The sequence below is a fragment of the Amphiura filiformis genome, chromosome 4, assembly GCF_039555335.1.
Source record: "Amphiura filiformis chromosome 4, Afil_fr2py, whole genome shotgun sequence".
Taxonomy (NCBI): domain Eukaryota; kingdom Metazoa; phylum Echinodermata; class Ophiuroidea; order Amphilepidida; family Amphiuridae; genus Amphiura; species Amphiura filiformis.
The window spans coordinates 79,611,213-79,631,336 of NC_092631.1; the positions used below are offsets into that span (position 1 = coordinate 79,611,213).

A 20,124-nucleotide genomic window follows, 5' to 3' on the forward strand; every position below is an offset into this window, starting at 1 on the left:
ATAGCATGGGCATATACAAATTACAAATATTTATTGTGAAAAAAGTGTTAGGAAAATTATATATTAATTTTCATAGAATGCATGGGACAAAATATGTTGAAGACTTTTGCCGTTCATTTTTTGCTTGAATTTTTTTTCAGGATTTTTCCAAAAACAAAAACAACAAAAAAAACCCCACGAAAATGGCTCCCAAAAGATTTGTGCAGCCTACCAAAAACGAGCTTGTATTTTTTAGTCTTTTTAGCCTTTATATCTTTCAAGAAAGCAAAAACTTGTCTATTACAACCGCCCGATAGGTGCCTATACTTTATAACGCCTTGTTATTCACAAAATATGCATTTATGCTCTTATACCTTTCCGTGAGAACACGGCTTTAGCCATGTATACCATAATACCTAATATTTACAAAGAACAAACATTTCCGTGCGAACACGGCATTAGCCATGTATACCATAATACCTAATATTTACAAAGAACAACAACTCTTAGTATTTAAAAAATAATATATTTGACAGTTGTACTTATTCACATGCACTCATGCACATCCCCCTTATTCCATGTAAACTTAGCAATAGCATTCAACACCCTTAAGTTTTTTTGTTTGAATAATTGATTCGTAGTCAAGGTTCATTTAAAATCATTGTTTGTTTGATAACTGAATATCCTGTCTATAGTATATCTTTCCATACACGTTTTCAGTGAATTTTACCTTTCGTTTTAGATTTGGAACGATACCCATGTACTAAAATTATTTGTACAGTAATATAGTTTTAAAATGAATTAATTATTACGAACTTATGATTGCAAGAAAAATGTGAACAAAATATGTCATGGGATACATTTCGGAATTTGTTTAAACCATTTCCAAAACTCACGATTTGACTACCCCAATTTGTGTGTAAGTTAAAAAAAATAGAGACGCCACCCCCGGACGCCACCCAACCCTAATCCTATAAGCCTAACCCTATAACCTTAATCTCAACATGAACATCTTTTAATCCTTTCCCATATTCCTCGCCATAATCCTAACCTGGTAGACCTACTACCCAAATCATCATGATCATGAACCTATAGAGCGGCATCGCCTCTTCTCAGATCTTACTTACGCTGCCTGCGTATAGAAAATATTGTAATGAATCTAAATAAATTTAGACAAATTCTATCATGATATCGTATGCTTGATATACCATATCATACATGTATTATTATTACATTTCATATTCGGGAAAAACAGCTAAAATTTACACATTTCATCTCTGAGATTGATAAGAATAGAATTTGATAAGAATCAACATTGTACAAGTTTTTTAATGTTTCCCATAAAAGACATATCACAATATTTACAAGAATCTCGATGACCATGAACAGTGGCGAAACCAACTTTTTCCTCTTTTTCCTCTTATTCTTACTAATGCTTACTCTTTTGACATTTAATAATTACAACAATTTTAGGCATCTCATGCACTATACTAGTCTCAGCCATTAAGTCAGTTTTTCAAGTGGCAAATAAAGTTGAAAACTTCAGAGCGCTCTTCTTGCAAGATATACAGCCCTCTTCCCTAGTAAAAGTGGCACAATTGTGATTTTACCCCTTCGTTGTTAACTAAACATATCTCGAGATTAAAACAAGCAAATTGAACAGAATAACGGCATTTGAGAGCTAAGACGCCCTTGACGTTGATGTAAGCATCATGTCACAACGGTATTTTCTAATTGCCAAAGAGGGCGCTTTTCACTTGCACAATTGTTTTTGAGACAGGCTATACATTATGGTAAATATACCACACAACAAACCATGCATCTGTATACCTGCAGAGGTTAAGTGGCCACTAAGGTCCCTCTCCTTGTTTGGCTTCACCATTGCATGGCCATGAACATGAAAACCAAAACCAAAAACACCAAACAACATTTTACTGTTTAAGCAGAAACTTAACTAAATGTGATAGTGGAATTACAAAACTTTCTATATATTTAGCTATGCATATTTAGTATACATGTACATATTTTCACCTACGTTAATTCCACGGCAACTTCCAAAATGAAGATATAGTTGTATAGTACACCAAAGGTTGTTACCAAAACAAGTAAACAAGTGAATAAGATGACAACAATTATTGGGACAAAAGGCAGGTTGTTATTAAGTCAGAAAATCGCACGGGACGTGATGTGGAAACAAACTGTGGATTTCAATGAAAATAGAAAGTAAAAGTATCTGCGTACTTTCCGGTATATATTCCTTGAAATAATTTCTTTAAAATCTTATTTTATTCTGACATCATTCCAAAATATGGGGGGGGGCGATTGTTTTGTTGTCAAAAATCACACACTTTTCAAGTATTAGTGTGTATATACAGTGGGAGATATATTTAAAGGGAATACGATTCCAAGCAAGCTAAATAGTTAAGTTTGCAGCGTTTTCCTAAACAACAATGCAAACGTGTTGCAGTCTGCATCTGATGCTAGTTTTGTCTTCTGCACAACAAGCGCGTTTTGGTTCAAGCATTTAAATTTTTTTTCATAATATATTCCTTTTATCATATTTATGAAAAATATGAGGACTGAAAGTGAATGTCATGTTAAGAACAGTATAAATTTATAATTATACAATAATAGTTTTGAATGATCACAGCAATGTAATTTGTTTTATACATTGCTGTGATCTTTGAAAAAAAAATCATTTAAAATTTATAATAAATTAACATGATAAAAAACAACAACTGTTAATCTTTAAAGAACATACATAATTGATACTTGTATTGTACAGTACAAACATAATCAATATTTTCATTGCATAGAAGACGCAGCGCAGTAAAATTAGAAATCTAAAAATCTGCCACATTTTAACTAAAGTATTAAAGTAACTGTGACACCGTCATGTATTAACACAAGAAATAAACTTAATACAAATGACATAATTTACAATAAATCAATTGTATCAACATCTTGCATTTACTTTTCGTAAACAAAAGAAATATGAAGCAATGCGCTTCTTTCGAAAGACAGGACAGGGGAAGATTTCAGAGCAGCATTCTTGACGAGTCATTACTAGGGGTGGTTACTCGTAAACGTAATATAATACACGCAGACAAGGATTCCTATAATACATTATAGTGTGGCATTCTTGAAGAGTCATTTACCATGTTTACGTTAAGTTTAAGTTTTAACCAATTCTTCTTGAGAGAAGATGATAACCAGTTATCAATTAGGCATATTTCAATCACCACTACCACCTCTAATCAAAATCCTAACCACTACAACTACATTATATATCGTGGGCTTAGAGCCAGAAGAAGCTATGTCCATTTGTTTTCGCAATTACATGTTACTCATTTCGGCAACAAATGGACGGTTAATTCTGCCCTCATAAGAAAATGTAAGTGACTTTGGGGTATATATAATACATGGTCACTTGCGTCTAACTAACTGTTTAAGTACAGTGACCATGCATACACCCCAAAGTCACTTGCATTTATTATGGAGGGCATAATTAACTGTCCATTTGTTGCCGAAATGAGTAACATGTAATTGAGAAAACAAATGGACATAGCTTCTTCTGGCTCTAAGCCCTCGATATAACCATCACAATCAACAACAACACTAGCAACAACGACCACACCTCCAAAACCAAAACCACCACAATTACAATTAAACAAATTTTGCATTTGCGTTGTTAAACGATTTCGCTATAAGAGGAAACTTCTCGAGTTGTCTGAGATGCATGTAAAGTCAAACATCCTAACCTGTGTCCTAATGGTCTTTATCCTGATACTTCATAGCTTTACTTGAATAATTGTGCGAGAGCTGTGGTGAATTTGATCAAGGTGTCAAAATCCAGATTATACGCGCTTTTCAGTTCGTTTTTGACCTCTTGCTTTGATTCTTTGTACTGCTCGTACATCTCTGTTAAGTGACTCCCTGTATAGAAACTCAGCGGTGAACACATCTGTGGTATCCCTTTCTCTTGAAGCCATGTTTGGACGTCTTCATTGGTCCAGTTACTGATATCTATTGTGGGTTTCTTAGATTGCGTGGTAGGTGATCGAGAAGGAGATGCCTCCTGAATTGAAGCTTGAATAGGAACGACACCCGCAGCTCCTGGATTCGAGATATTAGAATAAGAATCAGAAAAGGTGAATTTGTCGAACCGAAACTGTTAGGAAAAATGCACGAATGGTATAAAATGCGTTTTCATTGCCATCCGCAAATTAGAATATTTTCAATTTGAAAATAATGTAAAAAACCATCTTTATCAATACCATATTGGTATAAAATAGTTACAAAACATAAATTACATTACAAAGTACTTTAATATCATTTTAATGATATTAAAGTACTTTGTAATGTAATTTATAATATTAAAATATTATAAGAATGTCAAACGATGTCGATGACCACGATGAGTAATGGTTTTTTCATGTCATTGACTTTTTAATTGCTTAAAGTTACTTTTACCCTTACCATCTGCTTCATCACATTGTCTTTTCAGACCTCGCTTTTCAATTTCTTTGATGAGTTTTTGCATACTGGTGGTCATCTCATCGTCGGAATAGAATTCAAAGTACAACTTTTTTCCAAGAGCCAGCCCGAGCCAACCATCAGGTTTGTAGTCAGCTTCCAGTCGTAGAGGAATTATGGGTTTGTTCAGTTCCATAGCATACTCCGCTTCTGAAATGTCAAAGGATTATGCATATATGTATTCTTTGTTATTATTACAAAAGAATGATATGTCGCAAATGAGAATTTCCATCACAGCATTTCCAATTTCTTGAAAATATAAAATAACCTCTAAATAATTATGCGGATTAAAATTAGCAAATGCTAAACGTAATATACTTCTATTTTACTTGTACTACATATGTACCAAGTCTCAGCTAGATAGTCCTTATGGTTACTTAGCAAATTAACTTTGCATAATTGGGAGTATGTAATTAAATATTTGGCCTCGCTGTCAGTTTTCTGCTCCGCAAAATTGGAGTTAGCAGAGCCAAACGCCGCCAACGGCGACGAAATGGTCAATTTCGAAAATTGTCTGCAATAACTAGCATGGTAACATAATATTTAGTTGATCTTATATCGTTTTACCTGATCTGCAGTTTCTGCTCATTTTGTATTTCTCAGTCGCGCACATGATAAACGCTGATGATGTTTCCACCGCTTCTGCCATTGCATCCAACGTATTTCCACCTGAGAAAATGATGTAAAAAAACTTATAATTTAAAGTGAAAGGTGCAGATCTATCAAACTATCAAACCAAAATACTCATAGCAGCTCAACTTATTCCGGTATTTGTCAGAATATCCAACGAGGTAGTTCCTAGTAAATTGTCAATGTGTGTGAAACCTAAACCGGGAGATATTTAGATCTCAGGTTGCTTTCTGAACAGCCAGTCCCTTATTTCTGCATCATGTTGTTCCCCATTTCCACATGTTAGCTTGTGCGAAGGCGGTTTAGTCTCACACCCATGGTTGACTGGGGATGTCAAAGCTGAGACTATTATTGTCTCAGGTCAAAGCCAGAACATCTTGTTGTTGGGTGATTAATGTGCGTGTGTAGAGGACTTGATGTTGAAAGCCATTCATCACCACTGATCACAATTCAGTTCAGTTCAGCCTTCCCAAAAGGAGAGTTTTATTACATTGTAAATATAGGCCATCGGCCCTTTTCACATCTACAAAATTAATGATTACAATATTTACCAATTTAGAAACACATACAAATAAATTCAGTAATTGTTTTCAATACTGTATCTGGTAAGCAGTGCATAATGGCAGTATGAAGCAAGTTCTTTTAAAGTGTGCTCATTTGATGAAGTCATAAAACGAATGAAATTTGCCATTGTTGGCCTCGAGTCCAAACAGGAGGGGAAATATTTTGCTCTAAGATCATCGAAGCGGCTGCATTTTAGGAGAAAGTGCAATTCATCTTCAACTTCTTATTCGTCGCATAAAAAACAAACGCGTTCATCATAAAGCAAACTTTCTCTCCGTCCTGTCTCGACTCGAAGGCAATAATGAGTAGAACATCGTAATCTTGCCACGGCAGTCATAAATCGATTAGATAGTGTTCAGAAATGCGCAGGCTCTTAAATTCCCGATATATAATAAGACGACCGTTTGATGATACCTCTGGCACCCAGTGTTGATGAGAGATGTCAGAAACTCTTTGGCTAAAGAATTCGATTTCATTTCCTATATCTTGTGCAAGCCATGCATAGCCAAACCCGTACGAGAACAGAATATCTTTAACAGCGCTTGCCCAAGTTGATTTACCATTTTCATCAAGTCTGAGAAGCATCTTATATGCAATTTTTGGATATCTATGATCGGGAAGTCGCAAAATCCTCAGCCAATATTTTATAAATCTGATTATTTGACGAGTGCATAAAAGTGATCTACCACATTCACGCAGAGCTGCACAATTTGGAGTAGATGAATTTACACCAAGGAAGAACTTACATGCTTTTGTTTGGACTCTTTCAATAAGATAAGGGAACGTTTGTTGCCGTCAACAGTGCTGTCAATGCTCTCATTTTCGCTGCAAATCCTCTGAGATTGATCTCTTTTTTGTCAACGATCTTGGAATATAGCGAAAGTAAATACCATCAGGATATCACAAGACCCATTTGGAGACATTTTCGTCACTTGGAAAGATGAAATTATTGGTTGAAATCTAGTCTCCACTGCCGTAAACACAACCGGAAGTAGGATACCGCGGAAACTTGTTATTGATTGGAAATCGATTCATCTTCATCCAACATGGCAGCCCCCGTGTGATTGGAACAACAGTGCAAGAAAACGCATTTTATGGCCTGATTTGGTGAATTTTAGAGCTGTTACTACTCTTTCAGTTGCATAGTTTAGGACATCAAAGAAGATTCTCAAGGTAGGAAGGTTTCAATTTGTTTTCATGGTGAAGAGCTACAACAGAAAACTGACTTTGATTCCTGCTATTCAGTTATTAACTACGATTGTCTTTGTTATTCATCATGTTCAAACTTGCCTAAAAGACAATGTGGAATCAAGTAGCATACGTTTGGACTTAGTCAAGTCGCCACGTAGTAGAAGTGTCAGATTATATGAAACATCAAACCATAGTAATCCAACAAAGAATATGATGATTTTACTGCTCGTGTTAGGGGGTGATATAGAAATAAACCCAGGCCCAGTCAAGTACCCATAGATGTGCCAAAAACCAGTGGCAAAAACCCACAGAGCTGTTATGTGCGATAACCCAGACTGTCAACAGTGGGTCCACATAAAATGTGGAAACATGACCCCAGGAGAGTATGAGGAGCTGAAAAATATTAGTCCCAGCAAGAGGACCGTCTGGTTCTGTAGTGTATGTGAAAACATGAACCTCATCACATCTTTCAACAGTAGTGATTCTATCACACTAGATAACTCTTTCTCAGTACTATCAGATTCAGAAGACGAGATTGTGGATGATGTCGATGATTCAAATCTCTCGTCGCAAAGTTCTGCTTCTTCTGCTAGTAGTACTCAGAGCAACATACCACCAAACAAGACAAAAAGTAAACCAAAGTTTAGAAAGCTTAAACTGTTAAATGTAAATTGCCGTAGCCTGAAGAGCAAACGAAAACAATGTGACTTTCGGGCCCTCCTTGAACAAGAAGATCCGGACATCATATGTGGCACAGAATCGCATATAGATGCTGGTTACTCAACATCAGAACTCTTTCCAGATTCTTACAACATCTGTAGGAAAGATCGCAACAAACATGGTGGGGGAGTCTTCTTAGGTGTTGAAAAAGATCTGTTAGCTATTCAAGAAGAGAGCCTGGACACTGATTGTGACTGCGAAGCAATTTGGATCAAAATATTATTTGCGGGAAAGCAACCACTATTTGTTGGCTCTTTCTATCGCCCAACTAATGAAGATCCAGTGCCCCTTGTCAAGTTGGATGAATCCGTAAAGAAGTTAACAGGGAAGTCTTCTCTGCCAAATATTATCCTGGCAGGTGATTTCAACACACCCGACATCAACTGGGAGAATGGACTGGGCTTAAACCAGACTCTAATTGACCTAGCAAATGATAACATGCTAGTGCAAATGCAGCATATTCCAACTCGTGGTGAGAACATTTTAGACCTCGTGTTCACCAATATCCCAGACCAGCTAAGAAAAGTGGAAACGGTACCAGGGATATCAGATCATGATGCAGTGATAGTCCAACTTGACACCACTGTTAAATACATCCATAGAAAACCACGGAAAGTTTACCGTTATAAGAAAGGCGACATGGATGGTTTACGTGATGAAATGGAAAGCTATAAAGAGTCCTTTCTTCAGTCGAACCCCATGGAAAGAGACACGGAAACCAATTGGACCTCATTTAGCCTCATGGATAAACATATACCACAGAAACAGTTATCATCATGGCAAGATACACCATGGATGAATAACACAATCAAGAGAGAGATCAGAAAGAAGAAGCGCATATGGAAGAAAGCGAAGAAAAATAACACTGAAAAGAACTGGGATGAATTCAAAGAAATGAGGAAAAAAGGTAAAGGGCAGAGCAGCATGAAAAATGCTTATGAAGACTATGTTGGCAACATATTGGAAGATACCATGCAAGACTCTGGCAGTTTATCAACAACCAGAAAAAGGACAGTTGCGGCATTCCTGTGCATTCCACCATTGAAAACTGATCGTGGACTGGCTACAGACAGTGCAGCTAAAGCTGAAGCTTTAAACAAACAGTACCAATCGGTTTTTACCCAGGAAGACACATCATCATTTCCTGACATGGGACCAAGCCCATACACTGCTATGCCAGACATCAATTTCACCACCAATGGAATTGAGAAACTTCTCAGTAAGCTCAACCCAAGGAAAGCATGTGGACCAGATCTTGTTCCAATTCGCATCCTTAAAGAGACAGCCAAACAAATTGCTCCTATTTTACAAGTCATCTTTACCCAGTCCTACAACACTGGATCTTTCCCGGTTGATTGGGTATCTGCGAATATCGTTGCCGTGTTTAAGAAAGGAAACAAAAATATGCCCTCAAACTACCGCCCGATATCACTTACCTGAGTGACAACCAAACTCATGGAACACATCATATTCCACTCAATAATGGAACACCTCGAAGAGAAGCAAATACTTGCCTGGTACAGCATGGATTTATGAGTATGCATCTGTCGTCTGGGATCCTCACAAACAAAATCAGATTGACCAACTTGAGATGATCCAGAGGAGGGCCGTCCGCTTCATCTGTGGAAATTACAGCAGAGAAGCCAGCATGAGGCAAGACCTCGGCATACCCACTCTGGAAGAAAGACGCAGACAAGCCCGGCTCACTATGTTCTACAAGGTTGTTAACCAACAAATCGTCATATCCATACCAAACCACATACAGACCAGAACCAGATCAACACGAAGCAGTCAACATCAACACTTCATGCGACTCAGCTCCAACTCCGACATATATAAACACAATTTCTTCACTAGGACCATAAGAGAATGGGATGCGCTCCCCCAAGCCATCATCGAACTGCCCACCATAGAGCAGTTCAAGGGAGCCATCAGCAGAGAGTAGACATGACAGAGAGTTTTTTACTTGCACCAAACCAGCACCTGTAAATTTGGAGAGCACTTTTGCACAGACAGAGTCCACTGTTGTAGGCACCGCACCAATGTCCTCATCCAGATGCTGAACAGGCTTTGATGAGTAGCAGCATAGAAGTAGAAGAAGTATTCACCAAAGCCCCAAATTTCAGAACCATACATAAGAATGAGAGCAACAGTTGAATCAAAAACTTTAAAAAAGTGCCGCATATGCAAAGCACCCACCTTTTTTGAAATTTAACGCAACTGCGCCATAGCTTTACTAGCTTGGTCCGACAAAGTGCGTGTTGCTTTTTCCGATGAATTTCCTGGTGTTAAATCTAAACCAAGATATTTATAAGCACAGTCATCATTTTGCAATTTGTTTTTCAGTCCATTTACATTCCAACACATAAAATTACAATTATTGTTAACGTGATTAATTTGAAGGGCGTTGGCCAGGGCCGGATTTACCATAGGGCCAGATGGGCCCGGGCCCAGGGCCCCCACATTTTGGGGGCCCCCAAAATTGCCTTGTACAGTGTGCATCTTCAATTTTAGCCGAAAACACCATGTTTTGGTCCAAAATAGGGTACAAAATTTACAAAAATTTTCGCGCTTCGCGCGCACTGGCATATTTATAGCAAATTTTAGATTCAATTTGAGCTAAAATAGTCTAAAATTTAATTTTTTCGCACGCTTCGCGCACAAATGTCCTAGTGAAATCTAAAACTTGGCCACTTGAGTGCACATGCCTTCCTCACGGTGCGTTTGGGGGCCTCCAAATTTTGGCCTGGCCCAGGGCCCCCAAAAAGGTAAATCCGGCCCTGGCGTTGGCCACCTCGTTCTCATCTTCATCCACAATCCATGTAATTTTGTTTCCATCCTGATCGGTAGTTATTAATTTCTTGTATGAAATTTGTGCTTCAGAAACCAGCTGTCAGTGTCTTTAGTGCCTGATGTGCCATCTCTTCCATGGTAAAAGGAGTTGTGGTGTCCATATCCTCCCTGTCACAAGCTGGATGTGAGCAGCGACCATTTTGGCCAAGCTGTGTAGCGATTGAGTTTGCGCTCCCTGGACACTCCTCTGGGCTGGATGCTGTTTTACCGGTGAAATGGTTTAATATGCTTCAAGCTTTTCGATTTGAGTGGGTAAAGTCTATGGACTCCACTGCCTCTATCCATCGGTCCTGTCCATCGGCGGTTGAACCGGGGGGGCAGTGGCCCCTCCACTTTTATGACCGGGGGCCTGCTCCCCACCTTTAACCCATAATGTGCTGTGTGTAACATGTCTGGGTGAACTTAAAGAAAGTGTAAAAATGATGCACAAAATGGCTTCAATTGGACCTTCATTTTGCAAATTTTCCAACTCCCCTGTGTTAATACACAATGTGTAGGCCTATGGATAAACAAATTCCCTTTTTCGCTTCTGCTTTGGACACCCAACACTAAAAGCAATAATTTAATACAATAATAGCGAAAACTTATCCACGAATGGCTTCAATTTGGGCCTTCATTTATCCAAAGATATGAACCCATTTTCGGATAGCCCAAACTAAAACAAATTACACAATAATAGTGCCAGAATGGTCCACCAAATGGCTTCAATTGAGCCTTCAGTTTGCAAAAGTTTCTCACTTCTGAGGGGGGCACATCTGCCCTCAGATACCTCCCTGCGTCGCGGCCATTATTTCAATTTTTTACATCACCCTGACTGGCCCCCACTTTCAAAATCGTTCCGCCGCCGCTGGTCCTGTCTCTGTCAACCTTGATCAGTTTATAGAACAATTAGAATACACAGGATCAGGAATACCAACGGTAACCATACTTTTAATGTAATTTAATGTAATGGGCTGTCACAATCAATTGAGTAAACAAGAAAACAACTCACTCATGTCAAAAATATCCATCCATATTTTGTAGCCAGCTCTTGTGAGACTTTCCCCGATAGAACGGACGGTTTCCTGATGATCCCATTGGTAGCTTAGCATCAAATGGGTGGACTCAGAATCGCTTCTCACGGTTTCCTCATACGATGGCGGATAATCAGTCTGTCGAGTCGTGGAGATCCCCTCTCGGTGACCGCTTATCTCCCACAGAGCGTAGGAACTTGCATCACTCAGTGATTTATCTTCCGACCTCGCAAGTTGCCGGAGTGCTAAAGTTAACGGGAAGCGAAATGTTATACATATCCGCTTATTTCATACATACACAGTGCTGACACATAATGTTCCCCTAAGGGAGCGTTCGTTATTTATGACAGAGGGGGGAATGGGACAATTTAGGGGGGAACACGAAATTTTTTGGGGGTCTTTAGGGGGAACCTGAAATTTTTAGTTGAACCAGGAGGGGGTATTGTTAAATTTTAAATGGAGAAAATTGGGAAAACAAGGGGAAACGCGAAAATTTTGAGCAGACGCAATGGGGGAACGCGAAATTTTGTGTCGATATTTTTTCCAAAACGCCCATTCCCCCTGCCGTAAATAACGATCGGTCCCTAAGTGGCTGGGCTCGAAGCCCGACTCACACATATCCCACCCACAACCTACCTACCACCCACTCACCCCTTACAGTACACCCATGTGCCTGCTTCTCCCACACCCGATTGTCATAGTGGCGCTTGCCTGTTTGCTCTATTTCAATATTATCCGAGCACAGCTATTCGTAGTCTACTGTAGTAGACCAGTTTAATTTATCATTCCCTAAATTAATCTCTCTGACCTGGCCTTGGAAAACTCATCATTCCTGTTCTGATTTAACAGCTCAGATATCCATGAGAAAACTAGTCTACTGTATTTCGAATGTAAAATGAACTATGCACTCTATAGTGGGTATGATGTTACCTCATTAAAATGCAGTCTTGGCTGTTTCTGCACATATCCTGTGGTTTTTACAAATTAAGCCGTTTGAATAGCCGTCCACCGCGTATTATTTGCACAAGGTCCATGTATACGCTTGACGTCGCGCACGTATACGCTATGGTTAAGCTGTCAAAGGAAATCTGAATGACACAGATAGAGCTACCCCACGTGGGTTGGGTTCAGTAAACACAGTGGGTTGGGCTAATGCATAAACATGTATATGCTTGCCTATCTGTTATTGGTTAAGATTTACCACCCACGTTGATTTTTACTTCATTAACATTCATCTCAGATTCGGGATGAAAGAGGTTGAGTCTATGTGTTAAGATATGGTGGGTCACACAGGTCATATCCAACTACCGCAGTCCTTTTTTCTCTGGGCAGGGCAGTCACTGGAGATGTGATGTGTTTCGTCATAGATTTTAAATGGTTTCATGCATGGAAACGTATGAATAATTGTTTATCAAAAAAAAAAGAAAAAAAAAAAAGGAATGCAGCGCAGTCTAAGCTATTCGAGGCATCACAAAGACACCATAGGCCAAAAGCGTTTTTTGTCCAAACAAATTTAACTTCTTTCATTTTTCCAAATAAAAATACCAATCAGTATATTTTAAAATGACCAAAAGGTCTTTGATAGCGCTTCTTACCTGACTTTGCTTTCTGTACCTCGCTGTTTGCCCTGATATTGTCCACAAAAGCCAGATTCCAAAGTGCCTTTATCGCTAGCTCCTTTTCTTCCTTAGTGAAATCTGATTGAAGCATTCGAATGATAGCTGGTACACCGCCATGCTTGAGAATCTCAAGTTTGTTGCTGTCATTGACTGCTAGATGGTTAAGTGCATCTAGCAATTCACTTGTGGAATAAACAAATATAACATTGTACTCTGCTATATATGTGCTATCAAGCATGTGCTGGGTCGAATAAACGGTTTTAATGAACAGTTCGGTCAAAAATCGAATGGCATCCTCAGATTTCGTCAGCATCTCGTTCTCTTCTTCGTCTACTACATATGAGAGTATTAGTAGGGAAAGCGTTTTCACTTCCATGTTCTCTTTACCCATCATTGATAGAGTTGGGATGATATTGGCACGTCGGTACACATTTCTGTTGTCCAGACATTTTGAGATTATCATAAGCAGTGTATATAAGATCGATAGTTTAACTTTCAGTGTAAGATTGACACCATTATAGTCATTGGTAAAGATCTTGTTGGCAGGGTCGTCAAAATATAACAGAGACTGCTTCGTAACATCAAAATATTCCTCTGTACCGAATGATCTACAAAAATCGCTATCTTGCGAAGGGAAGGGGAACAACAACATTGAGAATAGCCAATAATGCAACCGAACCAAGATGTACTGGCACCGATATATCAACTGGCTATCGGTATCAGGTGCTTGTAGTTGCTGTAGTAATGACTTGCCCATATGTAGAGTGATTTCAGCAAAATCACGCTGCAACAGATACCGTCCCACCGCAAGGACATTTGTATGATATACTTTCATATCAATGTCGGCATACCTGGAATAGGGATTCCCACTAGTTATGCACATTGGGACTCTATTTAACATGGAGAGTGCATCTGCAACCTCTGCGGTACTATAATAGTTCAAACCTGTTAAAAAGGTTACGGTCTCGTCGATCAAGGGTGTGACTTCTTCAAGGTCAAGGGGCGCTTGTCTTTCGGCTGTTATTTTGTGAAGTTGAGAAACAAAATAATCCTCTTGTTTCTCTACTGCTTCTGATGATGATGATGATGATGAGCTTCCTGATATCGACATCTGTAATGCAAATTCAATATCAAAATTAACAAAGGAACACTTCCTGGGTTCCTGATTGTTTTTCGCAATGAGGTAATAAGGAGCGTGTTTATACAGAAAGATTATACTGCAATAACAATTGATTTCGCAGTACTTATAAAATATAATATACGTTAAATATCGGATAACTGACTTACTATAAACACGCTTAAGGAATTTACGCTTAATATGGGTGTACTGTATCTTGGGTCAAATCCGGGGTGGGGCACTTAATCATGGGCGTATTTTGGGGGGGGGGGGTGGCCTTGGGTGCGCCAGCCCCCCGGGGTAAAAGTAGGGGGCGGCAAAAAGAAGGGGCGGCGGAAGACAAAGGGGCGGAAAAAAGAGTAAGAAAAGAAAAAAGGTCGGTACTTAAGTGGCGGCAATAATAATGATGAAGAAAAAAGGGGGCGAAAAATTATTGAAAATTAAAGAAAATAGACCTTTTTGACTGTCAACAACAGGGCGACAGCTGTAAGCTGTATTTAGATTTTCGAGAGCCTTCCTGGCTGGAAAAAATTTGGGTCAACCTTTTCGGGCTGTTGCTCCAAGGGGCGGCAAAATTTACATTTTCTGAGCCCCCCGGGGTAGGAGCGGCCACGGTACGCCACTGTTAATTCACGGGTTTTATTTTAGCCATGCAAATTTGTATGGATACCTGTCAACAAATTGAGGCAAGTTATCGATCGGTTATGAATAATTCACATCAACTCTTATTCGGCCCATGTGATTGAGGTCACCACATAAAGGTGTCGTAAGTTTAGCGAACGTACTTGTTGAAGAGAGTAAAAACGCCCTCAATCGCGGTCACGACGGGCAGAAATGAAGTCAAGTACTATGATCCCATAAGGCAGCAGTGATTTGTTTTTCCAAGAAAGTCTTCTAATTTGATAAGGGAATGCCTTTTTCCTATAATAATGTCGAAATTAGGATTTCATATCAATAATACGAAGGAAATAAGTGACAGGCATGACATGTAACTTCTATCTTTCATACGATTATGAAGATTATCATTCATTCTATCTTTCATATTATTTGCAGATGATACAACTGTTTTTCTTTCTGATAACAATATTCAGAGGCTTTGTGATAATTTGAATAAAGAGTTGAAGGAAATTGTTAACTGGTTTAAGTGTAACAAGTTATCCTTAAATGCCAGTAAAACAAATCTTATGTTTATTGGAACACCTCATCAAACAAAAAATATAACTGAAGTTCACAATATATTTCTCGATGGATGCAAACTTTCACGTGTGTATGATGTCAAATTTCTGGGAATTACACTTGATGAAAACCTTACTTGGAGGTCACACATTAACAACATTTGTAAGACTTGTTCTAGGAATATTGGCGTCTTAAACAAAGTAAAGCTATTTTTACCTAAACCAAGCCTGTATCAGTTGTATTGTACACTAATCTTACCATATTTAACTTACGGTATAGTATTGTGGGGTTCTGCTAATAACTATAATTTAAACAGAATCGTGAAGCTCCAAAAAAAACCAGTTAGAATTATCACAAATAGTTCGTATCTTTGCCACACCAAACCACTGTTCGAAAAGTACAATTTACTTAATATATGTCAACTATTTAATAAAGAACTGGGTATTTTTATGTACAAATATCATATGAGTTTATTACCAAGATCATTTGACAATTTGTTCATAAACATGAAGTCTATTCACAATTATAATACCAGAAAGAAAGAAAATTATCGTACTAATATCCATAAAATGACTGATGTTCTAACACTTGGTCCTAGGCTATGGAATAGTTTGCCAAGTGAAATTAAAGAAGCAAAACGGGTATATGAATTCAAAAATAGCATTATAAGGTATTTAAAATCAAATACCTCTCATAATCTCATAATTTCTTTTTTTTTTGCCGACTCTGTATACAATTCACCATAATGTATTATCACACAAACACTGCTAATTATTTGTTTGCTTTAATTTGTATTTTTTATAACTTAAGATGGGTTCTTTGTATGTTTTTATGTTTTTGTGTATAATTAACGTTTTGATTATTTAATGTACAATTATAATTATATGTTATAAGGTGGTACATCGTTTTCAGGCCTATTGGTCTTGTGATGTACCTGCCTTCATCAATACTTGTTAATGTGCAATAATTTAATTTACCTCTGTTGTTACATTGTATGCTTTATGAGATTGATGAAAAATAAAGATTGATTGATTGATTGATTGATGTATGGAAATACAAGTTGTATTTGTGCACAAAAGCCTTGACACCTGACCTGACGTTGCATCATGACGCCATATTTGTGTGGTTGTTCGTAATTACCTAGCTGGGGGGGTTTTCAACCCCCCGAGCTAGGTCCTGTTTTTCTATCCGATTCTTCTTTCTTTCTTTCTTCTGTCAACAAATTTCAAAATGCTTCTCCTCCTACATGTTACACCCTACAGTTACGTAACTTGCACATATGTATCGGCTATATCCAGTTCCCATAGGGTGCAAACTGAATTGGGATCAAAGGTCATTAAAGGGGCATTTTCGGTATATAACCAAATATCTTCAAAATGCTTCTTCTGCCACATATTACATAGCACAATGACGTCACTTACACATGTGCATCGGCTTTACCCAGTGCCTATACCTTACACACAGAATTGGGGTCAAAGGTCATTAAGGGGGTAAAATCTTAGAATTATATAATCTGGACATCTGTAAGGGGTATGGGGCTCAAACTCAGTGACAAGATATATCATGACCAGGGGAACATTTTACAGGGGTCAGGTCAAAGGTCATGCAGAGGTCAAATTTCAGAAATGCATTTTCTGGGCATCTGTAAGGGGTGCAGGGTTCAAACTCGCTGACAACAAACTAAATGACCAGGGGAACATTTTACAGGGGTCAGGTCAAAGGTCATGCAGAGGTCAAATTTTAGAAATGCATTTCCTGTATATCTGTAAGGGGTACGGGGCTTAATGCCAAGGGGAACATTTTGGAACACTTTGCAGGGGTCAGGTCAAATGTCATCTGGGGCCAAATCTTAGAATTTCATTATCTGGACATCTGTAAGAGGCAACAAACCTCATGACCTGGGGAACGTTATGGAACATCGTGCAGGGGTCAGGTCAAAGGTTCAAATCTTAGAAATGCATTTTCAGGACATCTGTAAGGAGTACGGGACTCAAATTCGGTGACAACAAACCTCATAACCAGCGGAACATTTTTGAAACATTTTACAGGGGTCAGATATCTCCACAACACCAACACGCCCAGCTAGGTTTGTGGTCTATGACCACCATTTGCCACTAGTTGTACTTGTGTTCTCGTGTGTAAATGATTATCAATATACACTAATCCAGACTTATTGTCGATAGCGTGCCAGCATGATTATTATTTTTGTGTCAGTTCCTGAAGAACTGACACCTTCTCCTACAGGTTTGACGATCACGTGACAAATCAAATCTGATTAATATCGATATCAATTTAAGGCTGTTCTGGTTAAATTACATACCCATTGGCATTTTGGCTGTTCCATTTAATTTACATACTCCCTCTGAAATAATGGCCCCAAAATAGCTGTTCCATTTAATTTACATACTCCCTCTGCAAAAAATATGGCTGTTCCATCCGCTGAGAAATCAACATTTCCCTCTGCCTGTGCACTTAGTCCATGAATTGATCCTGATTTGCATTGTCGTATAGAGTTATTTTTTGTACACAACAGGGATGTTACTATTGTTTAACTAAATGAAGCATACTTTTGCTTTTATCTTTCTTTGTCCTTTATTAATTATAAATTAGGTGATTTAATTAATATAATTCTTTGTTTCAGCGACCCTGGGATAAACAGACAAACAAAAACATGGGTCAAAATCCTTCAATTTCTGTGAAAATTGAACAAAAAGTACCCAAATCCCTACATCTCCCTGTGTTATAGACAAATTTTATACGTCACATTTAAAATCATTTAAAACGACTTGCCTTATGCTATAATGGGGTCTTATACATTTGTATTGTGTGAACTTTGTTTTTAAATGCCTTTGGCTTCCAGGTTAGTTTCTCGGAGGTGGTGAGGTGTATTGGAGTGTAACTTGGTAGGGTGGTGGTAAGTGGCTGCCCTAAGACTTGATGCAATTTTTGGCGCAAAATATGCAAATTAGGTAGCTAATTTGCATATTTAACTTAAAAATTGTTTTTGGTGTTTTTTTTGCCATTTCGAAGAACTGTTGAGGCGTATAGGGATGTAACTTGATGAGGTTGTGGTAAGCGGCAGTCGTAAGATCCGATGCGATTTTTGTTACAAGATATGCAAATTAGTCACCACATTTGCCTATTTTTTATTTGTCGAAATGCTTTTGGCCATTTTTCGGAACTGGTGAGGCATATAGAAATGTAATTTGGTGGGGTGATGGTTAAGAGCAGTCTTAAGATCAGATGCTATTTTTGTCACAAAATATTCAAATCAGCCACCTCATTTCCTTTTTTTCTATTTTTAAAAGGGCAAAGATTTTTGGCAGGCCAAAAGGGGGGACAAGCATTTTTGGCAGGTCAAAGGGGGCAAGCGATTTTTGGCACAGATATTTTGGGCACCGTTTCTATATTACGCTCTAAAAAGGTGTAGGAAAACGTTAGGAACACATTCAAATATTCAAAATTTCCTGCTCGCTGCGCTCGCATTATATGATAAAACAATTTAAGGTTTTAAATTCAGGTTCCAAAAATCTTGCTGTGTAAGGGGGGGGGGCAAAGATTTTTGGCACATCAAAAGGGGGGCAAAGGTTTTTTGGCACGTCAAAAGGGGGGGGCAAAGATTTTTGGCAGACCATTTTGAGAATTCACCACCCCAGGGGTACACATAATTATTGCACCACCCCTTAACTATTGTCAGAATTCAAAAAGGTCGTTGACCTATGAACATTTTTCGTCATAGCGCCCTCCTGAAAGGTCTGACACATAACAAACTATACATTTTTGGAATCCTCATGATCATACGAGTATTTCGATATATTACTTGACATAATTGGAGGATTCTGAAAATTTGACCCCCATGTGACATTGATTGACTCATCCCCGGAATGCCCGGAAGTTTCAGGAGGTGAGCCCAAGCTAAATTTATTCAGAATCAATCAAAGATCCCAAAATGACTTTTGTTCTATGATTTGGTCACGGATTCAACAGGCTGGTCCTGTACTATGTGTCCCTTAATCAAACGTCAATTATCAACACGTGTTCGTGAAATTGCGTGAAATTACGTTTTTCAAAATGGAGAATTGAAGAAAATTATATTTACATTCATTTAAATATTTATGACACTTTCATCAAAACAAATATTCAAACGATGATAATGTGTAATATAATAAACGTGAAATTTTAGTATTTTAAGAGTTTTTGTATATTTTACTGAGACGTTCTATGGCTTTTGTTTGCAGTGTAGAGGCTGAATTGCATATGCGTACTCTGACCATTGAGGTCAGTGACCCGTCAGTGATAGTCATGGGCAAATTGATATATCGAAATTTTTCTTACTGCTGATTTAGGTATAGGGGTGTTTGAGGTTACTACGGTATACCATTAGGGACATGCATACTTAAACATTAACCAATGATCCTAGAGAGCCGTGTGTAGTCGTGTGATATGTCAAACTTTTCCTCTCATTATCAGGAACAAACGGACAGTTGTCGCATTTCTGTAGGATCAGTGGTTAAAGAGATATAGACACTTTTTTAACCAATCATCATAGAGAGTCGTGCGATATGTCAAACTTTTCCTCTGGTCTTAAAGAACAAAAAAGTCAGTGGTCGTATATCTGAAGGATCATTGGTTAATGAGATATAGTCACTTAAAAAAAAGTGCACCTAACCCTCTATCTTTTTAACCAAATATCCCAGAGGGTCGTGCTATATGTTGAACTTTTTCT

At 38.2% G+C, this 20,124-nt stretch overlaps 1 protein-coding gene across 1 annotated transcript; it reads right to left on the minus strand.

The window, feature by feature from the left end:
• Positions 1-3,510: 3,510 nt before the first annotated feature.
• LOC140149947 (uncharacterized) lies at positions 3,511-13,848 on the minus strand. Its single transcript, XM_072171958.1, has 5 exons — positions 13,082-13,848; positions 11,465-11,731; positions 5,083-5,184; positions 4,459-4,665; positions 3,511-4,095 (listed from the first exon to the last, which is right to left on the minus strand). The coding sequence occupies exons 1-5, from the start codon at positions 13,755-13,757 to the stop codon at positions 3,779-3,781; spliced, it is 1,569 nt and encodes a 522-aa protein (XP_072028059.1). The 5' UTR covers positions 13,758-13,848; the 3' UTR covers positions 3,511-3,778.
• Between the last annotated feature and the right edge of the window lie 6,276 nt (positions 13,849-20,124).